This window comes from Zalophus californianus, chromosome 11 (assembly GCF_009762305.2).
Source record: "Zalophus californianus isolate mZalCal1 chromosome 11, mZalCal1.pri.v2, whole genome shotgun sequence".
Lineage (NCBI taxonomy): Eukaryota > Metazoa > Chordata > Mammalia > Carnivora > Otariidae > Zalophus > Zalophus californianus.
In genome coordinates, this window is record NC_045605.1 from 72,471,538 (window position 1) to 72,487,446 (window position 15,909).

The 15,909-nt window shown below is 44.8% G+C and overlaps 1 protein-coding gene across 8 annotated transcripts in view; it reads right to left on the bottom strand.

Annotated features, from left to right (window-relative positions):
- The window catches only part of SERGEF (secretion regulating guanine nucleotide exchange factor), a 217,111-nt gene that overhangs the window by 70,097 nt on the left and 131,105 nt on the right, over window positions 1–15,909 (bottom strand). For all 8 annotated transcript variants that reach the window (XM_027578814.1, XM_027578811.1, XM_027578815.1 and 5 more), the window contains one exon: window positions 12,250–12,286. In XM_027578814.1, the coding sequence (XP_027434615.1) occupies window positions 12,250–12,286 (37 nt within the window). The remainder of the gene's footprint in view (window positions 1–12,249; window positions 12,287–15,909) is intronic.

Genomic DNA, 15,909 nt, shown 5'->3' on the forward strand with positions numbered 1-15,909 from the left:
GGCCTTTCAGTGCACCCAGGAGGAAGAGGGATTCCAGAGAGATAAGAGGCAGCAGGGACAGCACCACAGGGTAGGTGGTATTTAGGGCTCCAGCATAAGCCAAGGCCTTTGAGTGCTAAGGGGCAACACTGTGAGTCTAGGGGTTCATCGGGCCACCCAGGCTCAGGAAGCTTGCTCAAAGGAAGGACAGAGCAGGCCCACAGGCCTGACTTCCTGGTCACTGTCAAAGCTGTCCCATGCTGTCCATGGTCCCCTAGGTGCTATGCTCTGAAGACAGGCAATAGGGCAGAGGATGACCTCTGCCCCTGCAGACAAGTGCTATCAGTACTAGCTCTGCTGTTGCTTCTTCCTGGCTTCTAAAGTCACCCGCACACTATAAAATTAGCTGGTGCAGCCTGATACGCTAATTAAGCCAAAGCATGACCCCCTTCAGGGATGTGGCAGGATGAGGGGGGAAAGTGCGAACCTTGGAGTCAATAGATGTTAATCTGAATCCTGGGCTCCACCTCTTTGAGTCTTCAATTTCCCATCTGAAAAAACAGGGACAATTCTCATCTGTCTATTTCTATCCTGCATGGTGATGATGAAATGAAATGATATATGAAAAATGCTCAGAATGGTGCCAGCACGTAGTAGGCACCCAATTATTGTCCATTCTCCATTTTTTTTTGAAGCCTTTTATCTTCTGCTATAATTGTCAACTTCTGAAGTGTCTTCCTAAATGACCCATAATGGCTCCACATTGCCTATACAATAAAGTCAATGCCCCTCAGCATTTCATTGGAGACCTGGCCCTAGCTGACCCTCAGTCCGGATGGTTGGCCACTGTCCCTCAACCATGATTCACTCTTTAAAGCCTTCCTTCCCTTTGTTCATGTTGGTCCCTCAGCATACAAGGCTCTTTACCCTTCCTCTGCTCAAAAGCTACCTTTTCTATGAGGATTTCCAAAATTAATCTTTCCTCCTTTTCAACCTTTCCTCTAATTCTTATCACTCTGTGCTTGGGATTCGTTCAGTGTTTATTAAGTACATATTATATGCCAGACTTAATTCACAGGTCTCTTTCCCACTCAGTGTGAGCTCCATGAGGTAACAAGCATTGGCTGTATTGCTCCATGGCACCCAGAAGGCCACACGGCAAACTGTCAGCCACTAGCAGGGGCTGAGGGGAGGGAATGAAGACAATAGTGTGCATAACAGTCAGTCAGTACTCAACAAACAGGTGCAGCACCCCTGCAAGCAAGGCAGGCAGAGACAATTCAGTCTATTAAGAGGTCCAACACATAAAAGCACTCTGGCTACCATATACCCATGCCGTATGAATTCCATTTATACTGGCGGTGGGGAAGAGAAAGGAGCCCTGGTATAGTTAGGGTTATAGAAACAGTTCCAAGGAGAGACTCTGGTGGCATGGACTAAGCAGTAGTAGTAGAAATGGAGCAAAGTAGACATTCTCAGGATACATTTAGAGGTAAAGTCAGCAGGACTTAGTAAGGGATTCGATGTGAGGATGAATGAGGAGAGGAGAGGAATCAATGTGGACTCCTAGATTTTTGGCTTCAGCAACTGGGTCGATGGTAATGCCATATACTGACAAAAAGACCCAGTAGAGATGGTCTTGAAAAAGACAAATAAAAGTTCTACTCTGGGCACATTACACTGGAGATACCTATTTAAAATTAATGTGGAGATGTCAAATGGGGACCTGGATATATAACTTGGTGCTCAGAGAGGAGGTCAGAGCTGAACATAAAAATTGGGAAATCATCAGCATACAAAGTTGTTAAAGCCACGGGTCTGAATGACGTTGACTGGAAAACCTGCAGAGAGAGAAAAGATGGGAGACCAACACAGAGCTCCGGAGCCCTCAGACCTTCAGCATTCAGGCAGAGGAGAGGCGGAGCCCATGAAGGAGACTATGGAGAAGCAGCCAATGAAACAGTAGGAACCAGAAGAGCAGTGTATCCTGGACACCAAGAAAAGCAACTGTTGCCAAGAAGGAAGATGAGTGAGTTTTAGAGGTCCCTGGTACAACATTGTACCTACAGCTAACAATACCGTATCGTACACTTAAAAATGAGAGTAGACCTCATTAAGTGACACGACAATAAAAAAATGTTTTTAATAAATTCTTTTTTTTTTTAATGTGCAACACAGTTGGACATGAGGCCAGATTTGAGTAGTGCAGCAGACTTGAGAAACATTTCTCACATGGGGATCCTCAGGCCAGAAAGGGAAATGACTGCCCAGGATCACATAGACAGCAGGTGGCAGACAATGCTGGGACCAGACCTCAGCCCCCCAACTGCAGAAGGCTGCCTCTAGCTCACTCTACCTTTCTGTAGTTTTTACCTTCAGTTCACCTTTGTCAGATTTACCTTTGCAAGGCCCCAAGCCTCGTATTTGTAAACAAGTACAGCAGGTCACAATTGTGGTTTCTGCTCGTGGAAGCAACCCTAAAAGGACCAGAGCTTTGTGCTAAAATGTGGTAAACAATCTTGTGCCCAAAAAGGCTGGAATGAGAGAGTAATTAGCAAGTGTGTGAGCCTCCTTGACAGCCTGGCATCCTCACCTGTGGTCTCATATAGAATGACTCCTGTGGGGTGATACTACCATTGCTTCTTTGGGAATAAGAGTGGAAAAAAATCCACCTTTATTGAAAGCTAAAAAGGCACACCTTGGGATGTGAGGCCATGCCTTGAAAACAAATGACTCAACATAAATGGGATTTAAACAATAACCAGTGGACTGTAAAAACATCTCTGCATTAATTGTGAAACATCTCTCCTGAATGCCAAAGATCTTATCACATTTCTGGCCTGATAGAGAAGAAAATGTGGTACCCTGAGCAGCCAGGTATGACAGTGGCAAGGAATATATCTCACTCCAGAGATGAACAAAGCATGACCTGGGACAGCACACTGAGAGCCCTGCCTCAGCAAACAGCGCAGGAGGCCACAGCCACCTCGGAAAGCTCCTTGATAACCGGCCACCAGCTCCAGACTGAGCAGCCTGAGCTGGACCTGAGGTCTAGCCTCAGCTCTGCCACTGACTAGCTGGCAATCTTGGGTCAGTCACTGCCTCTCTTTAGGCCTTAGGGTTGCTCTGGAAGCAATGGGATCCAGGAGGGCAGCCAAAGAAAGGGAATTAAACAGTGTTGAGACAGGATTGGGTAGCCATCTGGAAAAATAATGAAGTTGAATCTACACTTGACATTGTGTATCAGAATAAGTTCCAAATGGATCAAAGACTTACATGTTAAACAAACAAACAAACAAACATAAAAAGTACTAGAGTAAAATAGAGGAAAGTCTTTTATACCCTGGAATAGGGAAGGCTTCTCTAACTCAAAATCCAGAAGTCACACAGGAAAAGACTGATAAATTTCGTCTACAGAGAAAGAAAAGGTTGCATGGCAAAAACAGCACAAAACAAACAAACAAACAAAAACACACCAAAAGTAGAAACAAAAAAAAGCTGAGAAAATATATTTGCTGTCTGAGCCACAAAGGCCTAACCCCCCTAATACATAAAAAGATCCTAGAATTTTTTTTTTTAGACTTTATTTATTTATTTGAGAGAGAGAGAGACAGCGAGAGAGGGAACACAAACAGGGGGAGTGGCAGAGGGAGAAGCAGGCTTCCTGCTGAGCAGGGAGCCCAATGCGGGGCTTGATTCCAGAACCCTGGGACCATGACCTGAGCTGAAGGCAGATGCTTAACGACTGAGCCACCCAGGCACCCCGATCCTAGAAATTTTTTAAAGATTTTATTTATTTGAGAGAGAACACAAGCCGGGGGTGCAGGGGCAGAGGGAGAGGGAGAAGCAGGCTCCTCCGCTGAGCAGGGAGCCCGGTGGGGCTCAATCCCAGGACCCCGAGATCGTGGCCTGAGCCAAAGGCAGATGCTTAACCAACTGAGCCACCCAGGCGCCCAGCTCCTAGAAATTCATTAGAAAAAGACGAGCAATCTAACTGGAAAAAAAGGGCAAAGGATATTGAGGCAAGCCATATGATATAGTCCCGAAGTCCTAATTCCTGGAGCCTGTGAGTGTTACATTACATGGCAAAGGAGAACTGAGATAGCAGATGAAATTAAACTTGCTAATTAGCTGACCTTCAGATAGGGAGATTATGCTGGATTATCCAGAGCGGGAGAGGGAGCCTAAAGCAATCACAAGGATTCTTAAATGTGGAAGAGGGTGGCAGAAAAGTCAGTGTCAGAGTGATATGATGAAGGAAAGATTCAACCAGCCACTTCGGGCTTTGAAGACGGCAGGAGCCACAGTCAAGAAATGCAGGTAGCCTACCTACCAAGAGCTGGAACAGGCAAGAAAACACTCTGCTTAAAGACTCCAGAAAAAAAAATGCAGCCTGTTCACACCCCGATTTTAGCCCAGTGACACCCATTTCAGACTTCTGACCTCAAACTCTACGATAATGCATTTGTGTTCTTGTTTTAAGCCACTAATTTTCTGGTAATCTGTTACAGTAGCAGTGAAAAACTAATATAGGTATGGAGAAACCCTTCATAAAGAAGAAAATACAGGAGTGACTGGGTGGCTCAGTTGGTTAACCGTCCAACTCTTGGTTTTGCCTCAGGTCCTGATCTCAGGGTCTTGTGATCAAGCCCCACATCAGGCTCTGCACTCAGCGGGGAGTCTGCTTGAGATTCTCTCCCTCTGTCCCTCCCCCCTGGCACACACACACTCTCTAAAATTAATAAATAAATTCTTTAAAAAAAGAAGAAAATACAAAGAGCTCCTAAATATACAAAAAGGTGCTCAATTTTCATTCATAACTACAAGTAGAGGGATTAGAAAGGCCACAATCATCTTAAAGAAGAACAGAGTTTGAAAACTTAATACCAGATATTGGAATTTATTATAAAGCTGCAATCAAGGTGGAATGGTACTAGCATGCACATAGAAAAATAAATTAATGAAAGAGAAGAGAGAGCCCAAAACCAAATTTACACATATATATACAGTTTCTTGATTTACAACAAGGGAGCCTCTAAAAATCAATGGGGAAAGGACAAACTTTTCAATAGATGGCTTTAGAGCAATGTGTTGTTGTTGTTGTTTTAAAATTTTTTATTGTTATGTTAATCACCATACAGTACATCATTAGTTTTTGATGTAGTGTTCCATGATTCATTGTTTGTATATAACACCCAGTGCTCCATGCAGAACATGCCCTCCTTAATACCCATCACCAGGTTTTTTTTTAATACTGATTCAAAATGGATTCTAAGCCTAAATGTAAAAGGCAAAATTAATAAAGTTTCAAGATGAACACAAAGGAGAGTATTTTCATTTCATGACCTTGGAGCAGACAAAAATGTTGTAAAGAGGGCACAAATACCTCAAACCATTAAATAAAAGATTGATAAACTGGACTTCATTAGAATTAAGGATATCTGTGCATCAAAAGACACCATTAAGAGAGCAAAAGAGTAAGCCATTGACTGGGAAAGGAAAAGATGTTCGAGATATATATATATATATATATATATATATATATATATTCAAGACGTTTGTTTTTTATATATATATAAATTATATATATATAAAATATATATATAATATATATATAATTATATATATAAATATAACATATATTTTATATATAGTATATATAGTATATATAAAATTATATATATAAAACATATATATATAAATTATATATATAAAACATATATATATATATAAAACAAAGGTCTTGAATCCATTAGACAAAGGATGCCTGCAAACCATTAAGAAAAACATACACAAAACCCACTTGAGAGTCTTTGCACTTGACAGAAGAAGCTGCCTGAGTGGCCTCTAAGTATATGAAAAGGTGCTCTGCATCATTGGCTATCAGAGAAATGTAAATTAAAATGACAGTGAAGTTCCACACTACCTACTCCGCAGGATGGCCTCGATCAGCAAGACTGAAAATACCTGGCAAGGATACGGCACAGTTGGAACTCTCACATATCACTGATGGGCAATATATAATCGGCACTACTACTTCAGAAAACTGTTTATCTACTAATGCTAAGGATGGGATCCAGAAATCCTACTCTCAGTTACGTACTCAAGAGAAACCAATGTGTATGTTCACCAAAAGGCATGTGTAAGAATGTTGACGGCCTTATTCACAGTCAGCAACCCAAATCTTCAACAGTGAAACGGACATCTAAGTTGTGATATGTTCATCCAGTGGGCTAATACTGACCAATAAAAAAGAACTTCCACTACACACAAAATAAGATGATTCTTAGAGACACAATGTGTTGAACATAAGAAGCTGAACACAAAAGAGTACACAGTGCCTAACACCATTTATTTGAAGTTCAACCACCGACAAAACTCACTTCTGGAGACAGAAGTTGGAGTAGTAGTTAACTCTAGGGCTGGAGTATTGCCTGAGAAGAGATACCTTCTGGGGTACTTGAAACGTCCTGTGTCTTGTACTGGGTGGTAGTTTTCTAGGTATGGGCATAGGTAAAACTCATCAAACTGAACTTTTAAGATCTGTACACTTTATGGTATACATACTATATTTCCATTTAAAAAGTAAAAAAAGACAATAACCACCCTTAGTAGTTTTTCACCTATCAGATCGGCAAAAATCTAGAAGTTTCTTAATACACTCTTAGGGAGGCTGCAGAAACAGGTACTCATATATTGCTAGTGGGAGGAAAAAATGGTATAAATTCCTATGAAGGCAAAATTGCCTATGAAGGCAATAAGTCTCTTGCAAAATTGCTGTACTAACTCTTTGATACAATAATTTTGCTTCTAGGAATTTATTCTTCAACATCCCACAAATGAAATGACATATATACACAAGGTTGTTCACTACATCATTACCTATAATAGCAAAGTATCAGAGATGATCTACATGTCCACCAACAGGGCATGGGTTTAATAAATCATGATACATAGGTATATTGGAATATTATATACCTGTAATAACTATCTAGGAAGGTTTTTATACTGATATGTAAAGATCTCCCAGATAAACTGTTGACAGAAAAAACAAGACATTACAAAGTATGTACAATATAGTACCACTTATGTGAAAGGAGGGATAAAAATATATCTTAGCATTTACTTAATATGTGCAAAAAGAAACTAGAAAAATACAGATTAACAGGCATTAGTTGCATGTGTGGTGGAAGGGTTTTTGGGCAATGGACAAATGGGAGGAAGGGGTAGGAGGGAAGTTTTTCATTTTAAATCTTTTTATGCCTTTTAAGTTTGAATCATATGCATGTGTTAATTATTCAAAAATTAAATAAGTAAATTAATTTTTTAAGAGGTAAGGGACAATGAGGGGGTAAGAAGAATCCTAAAAGGGGTGGTTTTCCAAAACAATGTCATCAACTTCACAATTCTATCTGGTGATCATACAGAGAACCGCTGAATCTGAAGAAGACATTTAGGCTGCAAGACAGAAAAAGTTGCTAACATGAAGGGGAACTCAGTATTGAAAGGGCAGGATGAGATCATCTTATCTGGTGGCCTTAAAACCAGGCTGGACTGTCACTGGTCCACAGGAAGGCAGCATGGGGTAGTGGACCACAGGCTCTGAAGTTAGAGGCCTGGGTTAAAGACCTGACACACTGATCCCTCCCAACAAACTGCTCAGCGATTTGCTCTGAGGATTAAATGAGGTAATATAAAGCATTTATGCTTTGCCAACCCCACTGTGCACAGGACCATACAGTTTACACTTGCCTCTAAGCTCTCTGCAAGGCCCTGGGGTTTGGAGGTACGGCCACTCAGAGGAACAGCCTGTGTCAAAAAAGATTTAGTTCTATTAAATTCTTACATGACCCTGTTTGATGGGTTTCAAGCCAAGGTCAGATGCTGTGCCACACATATTACAGAGGTACAAAGGTTCAATAATTGGAAATCATCACTGAAATGAACGGGAAAAAAAGATCCTTACATAGATTATAGCTCCAATTTGGTGAGAGAGCTGGCTTTGCTTGGAGGAGGAGGCATGACACTTTCTTGCCAAATATCTAACCCTTTAACAATGCCTGTCTGGCGAGCCTGAATGCTCTAGGAAAAGGCCACCAATAAAATCCTTTCCAAAGGTCTGCGTGGAGCGGGGAGACAGGAAATGCAGTCAGCTCTTTTTTCTCTGCAGGAAGGGAAGGCTGAACAACTGCATATCAGGAGAGAAGGCAAACAAATTGCCCATTCAAGCCAAAATAAGCTGCTCCTAGGGGAAGCAAAACAGCTGGAGCCAATTCAGCCAGACACGGAGGTGAGGGCCCCGAAGCCAGAGCTGGGCCTGGGAGCCAGCCTCTGGTAGGCAGGGATCTTCCGAGCAAGTGGTGGTCACATGCCCTCATGCCACCTCTGCTGACCTCAGTCTCTGCCCACGAATGGGAGCCAGGCAGCCAGCTCTGTGAGATGTGGAGGGAAATCCTAGGTGGGAAGGCAGAAAGAAAGAAACGGCCCAGTGAACCTGCCAAGTGAGCGAGCACCTGCTGAGCACCTGTTACGTGGCAGGCACTGAGCAGGCCCCTGACATACCTATGCATTTGGAAGAACAACTTTCAGGGGTGGTTGATTGTACACATGAGGAATCAGCCTCCCTGAGGTGGAGTGACTGTGCATGGCACAGTTAGAAGCGGCCAGGCCAGCTGTGGCCTCTGGCCTCAGCCCTCTCCTTCCTGACTGTCACTTGAGTTTCTCTGTGTCTAGCTCCAGCAGCTCTTCCTTTGTCCGAAGCCCAGACTCGCACTAGCCATGGCCATGCCTGGTGGCAGACACAGAATATGTCAAGAGAAGCCTCATTGGAAAACTAAGGAAAGAACCAAACCAAATTGCAAAAGAAGGGGAAAAAAGAAACCTGGAAGCAAATGAAGTAGCAGAGTAGAATTATTTTGTTCCCTAGAGAAACCTGAAGTGTGGCTGCTGTGGGGTTTGCTTCAGGTTGGAACATGCACGTTCTGAATCCCTGTCTGGGGCAGTGGACAGCAGAAGCCTGATCTGGAACAAACCTGGCCTAGCACTGTTTCCAGATCCCCCAGATTGGGGTCCCCAGGCTCCAAGTTTTACAAATGCCTTCTGCAGCTATGCTGAGACCCTGCACTTGTGCCCGGAATTCTGGGTGGGGAAGGCACTTCCCTCTCTAGCTCCTGAGGTTCCCACCTTGAGCGTCAAGCCTTCTTATACTTATCTTACAATTACTTCCTTCCTTGAAGTCTTAATATATGATGATGATGATGATGACGATGAGGAGGAGGACAATAATAATGCCAGCTAACATTTATTGAGCCTCTACTTTTGGGCCAGGCACTGTTAGCACTTTATGTAACAACCTTATGAGGTCAATCATATGATATTCCAGATGAGGCGATCAAGACACAGGGGGGTTAAGCCACTTATACAAGGGTACACAGCTCCTAAGTGTGGGAGCCAAGACTGGAATCAAGCAATCGGACCCTAGGGTCTGTGCTCTCCCTGACCACCACCCACACTGGATAGGGTCGAAAGAACAGTCTTGCAAGTCAGGCAGACAGTTCTACTACTTATTGCTGCTTACCCTTGGACAACCTGTAGAGCCTCTGAGTCTCAGGTTTCTTCTCTATAAAGTGGGTACAGCAAACACACTTTGGGGAGTGTGCATTCTAAGACAGAGCAGGTCCTGAGTCACATCCTTCCACCCATCTCTCTTCCACCTCCCTCTCTGGTTTGTCTGTTGCACGTTCATTAGACACTAACGCTGCTTCTACACTTGAGGAAAGTTTGGCTCCCTTATATTCTGTTCTAGTCTGTTCTGTAACTGTTTTGCGTCTACTACACGGGAGACACAGCACCGGGCACAGAGGGCCCGGATCTCAGGGAGTGAGACTGAAGGCAGAGAAATCCATCTCAAGTGGGCAATGGTAGAAGGGCTGAGGCGAGGAGCTAGCTGTGAGAACTAGGCTTTAAGCGGTAGGAGCTCTCCTCCTTCAGCTTGTCTCCCTCTCCTGGCCTTCTGCCAGAGCCAACAGGTGCTTCTTGTCACTTCCTATCGCACAGCCCGCGCCCTGCAGGACACCCATGGAGGGTCCCATCCCTCCAGTGGTGGAGAGCCTCTGCTCCCAGCTCACACGCAAGCAGGTGGATATGCCCAGAGCCGTGTGACTGCGCCCACCTTTCCTGACTCTGCAACCATGCGTTCAACAGACTGTGAGCCAAGACCGGGCACTGAGGACAAAACAGAGAATAACAGGTCTGCCCTCCAGGAGCTCACCGGCACACCTTGCTCTCCACAGCGTCTGATGTTCTCCTCATTTGGGAGAGGACAGAGGAGAGGTGGGTAACACTGGACACCTTTCCAGAATGTTATCATCTCTCTATCCCAAGTAACAATGACTTCACTAGCACAGTTACACTAACAAGCCATTCTCCCCTCTCCCACCCTGACCAAGAGAAATGAGAAGCAAACAGAACTATAAATACACACACACACACACACACACACACACACACACACACACTTCTCTCACACCCCGTATATACCAGGTATCTCACATACATTAATCCTCACAGCAATCCTGCAAAGTGGAATTCTCCCCATTACGGAGATGAGGGGGGACATGGGAGCTCACACGGAGATGGAGCCGGTGTGAACCGAGGTTGTGTGCCTGCAGAGTCCGTGCTCTTTCTACAGCCCTAGGCTGCCTCTGTCGGCTCAGCCTGCCACCCTGCTAGCTAGCTCCAGCCCCTCCTTCATCGGGACTGTGTTCTTTCCCGTATTTAGATTCCCTGCAATCTTCTTGTTTGTGCTGGTCACAGAGGGAGCCAACCTCTCTCCCAGACCAGCGAAAGCAGCAGTGCCAGCATCCTAGGCACCACCTCAGACTCTGTGATTAGCGTGTCTTAATTACACCCAGGCTGGAGCAGTTCCGGGATCAAGTATCTGGTGCGGCTGCAAAGCATGCAGGTTTGCCGTTACATTTTCTCTCTCCGTCTCTGACTCCAGCCCCGTTTACTCCCCACCCCCTCTGCTGGCTGGCAGCCCACCTCCTCAGCTGTCCTTGGTTCTGTCTCGTTGCACATCACGTTCAGGCCTACTGCTGCCACCTCAGGCAGCTGAGCCAGTCTAAGCTCAATTCAGAAAACAGTGCTCGAGTCTCTGCCGAGTACCAGGCACTGCTCTGGGTGCTGCAAATAGGCAGGAAACAAAAAGAAAACGCAGGGGTCTTGCCCTTCAGAAGCTGAGTCAGAGGCTGGGAGACAAGTAGCCTGGAACAGAAATCACCAACAGAAGGCAGGCAGTGATGGGTTTGTAACAGGATCCTAAAATATCAGAGGAGGAGGGAACCTTGATCTTCTGTTTTCACCCCTCCATTTTTCAGATGGGGAGCTAAAGCCCAGAGAAGGGCAATTAGAACAAATATCAGATAATAACAATGAACATTTCTAAAACCCTTACTAGGAGCTAAGCACTGCTCTATGTGCTTTATATATATTAACTCCTAGAAGGTAGTTGCTACTGCCCTCCCATGGAGGGGTTAAGTACCTTGTCCAAGTTCACACAACTAGTAAGTGGAAGCCTGTATTGAACTCAGGCAGTCGGGCCCTCCCGACACTTGTGTCTCTTTAATGCACTGTGATATGGAGACTAGTCTACCTGGAGGAATAATGAGGAAACTTCTTGAAGGAATTACTCATAGGCCTAATCATAAAAACAGTGACCCTTGGTTATCCAAAACCAATTAAGGGGAAACCTCAACCAGTCAGGAGGTTAGCTTCATCTGGGAGTTCCTGAGTGCCACGGAATACAAGGCAGTGGGGGGCAGTGAGCAGAGCCCCATATTTCCAAAGAAAGAGGAAAGAACTTGGAATAAGGGATTTATTCAGAGAAACAAGAGCAGCCCAGTCCTCTTCCCCTTTTATGTCTGGCTTTCTACACATGATGTCCCTGGTCTGTAAAATCTTTAATATCCTCAAATGCCACTGCCTGGGGCAGGGAGGCCAGCTTAGGTACCTTAAAAAGACACTCAATGATGTGGATAGAAATTTTTAGAAAAGGGGCTTCTAGTAAAGCCCTGGGCAATCAAAGACTTCCATTTCCTAGAATCTCCCCCAACATGTACACACACGCGCGCGCGCGCACACACACACACACACACACACACACACACACACACACAGAGGCACCCTGGCCTTTGATTAATCCAAAGTCCTCTCTAACTCTGCCACAGGAGTTTCAGAACATACATAGTTCTCAGTATACTCATTACTTACCAATCACTGCCAGATTATGCTCTGAGCCACAGGAGACCTATAAAAAGAAAAAAAAAAGGTATATTAGAGAAAGAAAATTCCTTGTCCAAGGAAAAGTGCTTGACTTTTTCTCATCTGCTCACTGTCCCTTTCACCCTCCAGCCTCATAAAGAACATGACATGTACTCTCATACCTCTGGGCCTTGGCACGTGTGGGTCCTCTGTTTGGGATGCCCTCTCCTCGACTGCCTAGAAAACTTCCACTCATCCTTTAAAGGCTCAACGTGTCCCCTGAGACTCCTTTGCTTCTAGGCAGACCCAAATACTCCCTTCATGATGCAACTTATCTGTACCCCATCATAGCAGTTCTCTTGTTGCCTTTTACACTTGCTCCTGTCTCTTCACTGGACTGCATGTGTCTTGAGAACAGGCCTGAGTCTCATTCACCTCTGGACTGTACAAGGTCTGGGACTCAGTTAACATCTGCTAAGGGAGCGAATGAATGAAAAAACCAAGTACATAAAAGAAAAAATACCTACTACATTAGAGACAAAGAATCATTTGAGGCCCTGAATCTAGTGTTTTCACCCAGCAAGCAGCACTTCCTGCCTTTCAGTCTACTCGTCCCAGCCACAGCCAGGAGGAAGTAAGTGGGAATATAAAAGCATAAGTGCTTCCCCAGGTACTAATTAAAAGAAACTGTGGACTCTGGAGAAGCATCCTGTGACCTTTATCAGGATGCTCACTTTAGCTCCTGGCAAGAGGAAGGCTTCAGGTCCCCATGAAACATCAGTGCTGCAAGGGCCCTGGATCATCTAGTCCAATCTTTCTACATTGTGAGGAGACAACAGAGGCTTGGTAAGAGGAAAGAACTTGCCTCAGGTGCCGGAGCAAGCGTCCGTCAAAACAAGGACTAGAGCATCCCTGATTCTCCGGAGGCTCATGCTGGTTCCTTTCTTGAGGCTGTAAGCTTCTCACCCCTTCCCAGTGAAAACCACTTGGAAGTGATATTCAAAGGTCACTAGCATGGGCCCCTGACAGTCAAGGTAACAGGTTCAAAAGGCATTTGAGTATCGGAGGCCTAATAACACACTGGTAGGTGAGAAGGGTCAGCAAAGCTTCTGAGACTTTTGTCTTTGTAAAAGCTGTGTGCTCCTGATCTCAGCTTCTGGAGGAAACAGAGATGCCCGCACTTAGGTGAACTCCCTGACAGTGTCTGGCAAAGAAGCACCTACATATTTTGCCCCAGTCAGTATTTCCAGGTGTCTAGTCTCTGCATTCCCTTGAGGCAGGCTCAGTGACTGGTATCTGAGGGGTTCCACCATCCCCCGCCCAGGGCCATAAACACAGCACAAGTTCTATGTGCTTCCTGGTGACACTGAGGCTGTGTCCCGAGGTTCTGTCAGAGGAAGCTGCTTAGGTTGAGGAATTGGAAAATACTTAGATGTCTAGCAACAGGGGAATGCTTATGTAAATTACGGTGGAGCCATCTGATGAACTATTACATAGCCTTGAAAAATAATGCTTACAATAAAGAAAAAAGCTCATGATATCCTATGAACTGAAAAATCACAGGAAAACTGTATATGTAATAGGATCTCGACTCTATAATAAAACACGAACAAAAGACTGGAAGAAGATACATCAAAAGTTCATAGTGATAGCCTCGGGGCTAGGAATGAGGTATGCGTTATAAATACGGTTTTTCCTTTTGCTTTTTCTATGCTCTCTAAATTTCATACAGTAATCTTATAATCAGAAAAAATTACTAAAAATAAATATAATGTACCTACTACAAAGGAGAAATAAATAAATATGGCTATAAAATAAATATGCCATAAAATCTGATATGTTCTGAAGTTGTGGGGAAAAAGATTTGAAGGAAATATAACTAATAACAATGGTAGTTGCATCGTAATGGTAGGATTATAAGACACTTTTTCTTCTCGTCTCTGTTTTTCAAACAGTCTTTAACTGTGATGGTAGCAGTAGTGGTGGGAGAAGCAATAACAACAGGATTTAAAGTCACCATATATTGAGGATGTATAAAACCCAAGTAGCATTACAAGGCCCTCTGTAAACATAATCTCATCTTAATCATCCCAACAATCTTTTCAGGGAGGTCTGACTGGGCTCATTTTAGAGATAAGAAAACTGAGGCCCATACTGCATTAAATAACTTTCTTGGCTAGCTAGTGGCAGCAGAACTAACACCCAGGTCTGCCTGATCTCCAAGCTGATGTTCTGTACTGCTAGATGTTACCTTTGCTTTTTAAAAATAAAGTTATTTCATTTTACAGACTGCAGACAGAGAAAGGGCCCACCTCTGACTGCCAGGGTTCCCCCTGGGGCGGCGGACTACAGAGCTGACCAACCTGGAGGACCAGGGGCTTGCAGAAACAAGCCCCTGACAAATGCCAGTATCAGGCAGTAGGTGCTGCCCTGAATTAATGAGTGAGGCCCTGATGAATGGAGTTTGTCAAGGCAATGTAGAGCTGGAAGCTCAAAGCTCCCCACTGCTTCTTGCTGTCTGTGCACTGGCATACAGGTCAGGAGACTGAACACCACAGGCCACAAAATCCCAGGGCTACACTCCTTCAACAAGATCGTATCAATGACCATTTGCTTCATATTGCTCCTGTCAGCATCTACCCACTACCCAGCTGCAGGCAGCTTTCTAGAAGATCCTGTTAACAATGGCAGCATGACCAGGAGAAAGAGGTTCAGAGCCAGGAAGCCAGGTGAGTCCTAGGTCCTCTGCTTTCTGGCTTTGAGACGTTTGGCAAGATATTTAACTGCTCGGGCCTCAGTGTTCTCAGGTGTAACAAGTAGATAATAGCGTCACCCTGTCTGCCTCACAGAATTGCCAGAGGACAAAAGAGACTATCCATCCCATTGCAGCCATTTGTCTCACTTTCTTTACATATAAATCTGAATGTCATGCCCCTATTCAAAGCCCTTCACTGGCTCCCCGTGCTGGCTTTCAAGGCCCGCATGAGTAGGTCCCTCTTTAGCTCTCTGGCTTCACTTCTCTCTGCTACTCATGAACCCTCAACCCAAATAACATACTCCCTTTTTTTTCCATTCACACTACATTACATTTTCTCTAACAACATAAGGCAATTTCAGGCTTTTACGAACGCTATTTTCCTTGACTTGAATTCCCTCTCTCCCACTGTCTACCCAGTTAAATCCTTTAAGATTGCCCAAACATCACCTCCTGGAAAAGACTTCCCTGACTCTGGAAGCAGACCCATCTGCTCCGCCCTACCTACTCCCACGGCACTACGCATCGCGGCCTTATCCCACAGGAGACATCTCTTTACAAAGTGCGCCTGTGTGAAGCACCTCTGTCCCTCAGGCGTCCAGCAGAGTGCCTCCCCAGGAATGTCTCTGTCACACAGCCCAAGCAGACAGGGCATGGAGTTGGGGGGGGTAGGGGTAAAAAGATGAGGGGGCCCAGAGGGGTGAGATGATCCCAAAACAAGTGTAAGGAGTGGTGTTGGCCACTATAGTCCAATGGAAGCCAGGTGCTGAGATGCACAGTGACGGCAGGAAGGCACCGGGTGCAACAAGAACAGTGTTGAGGTGATGGGAGCCTGAAAAGCGATAGTAGGATTGTTTCAGGGACTCCCGCCTATGGCAAAGCGCAGCAGACCAGCAAAGGAGGTCAGTCCTGAG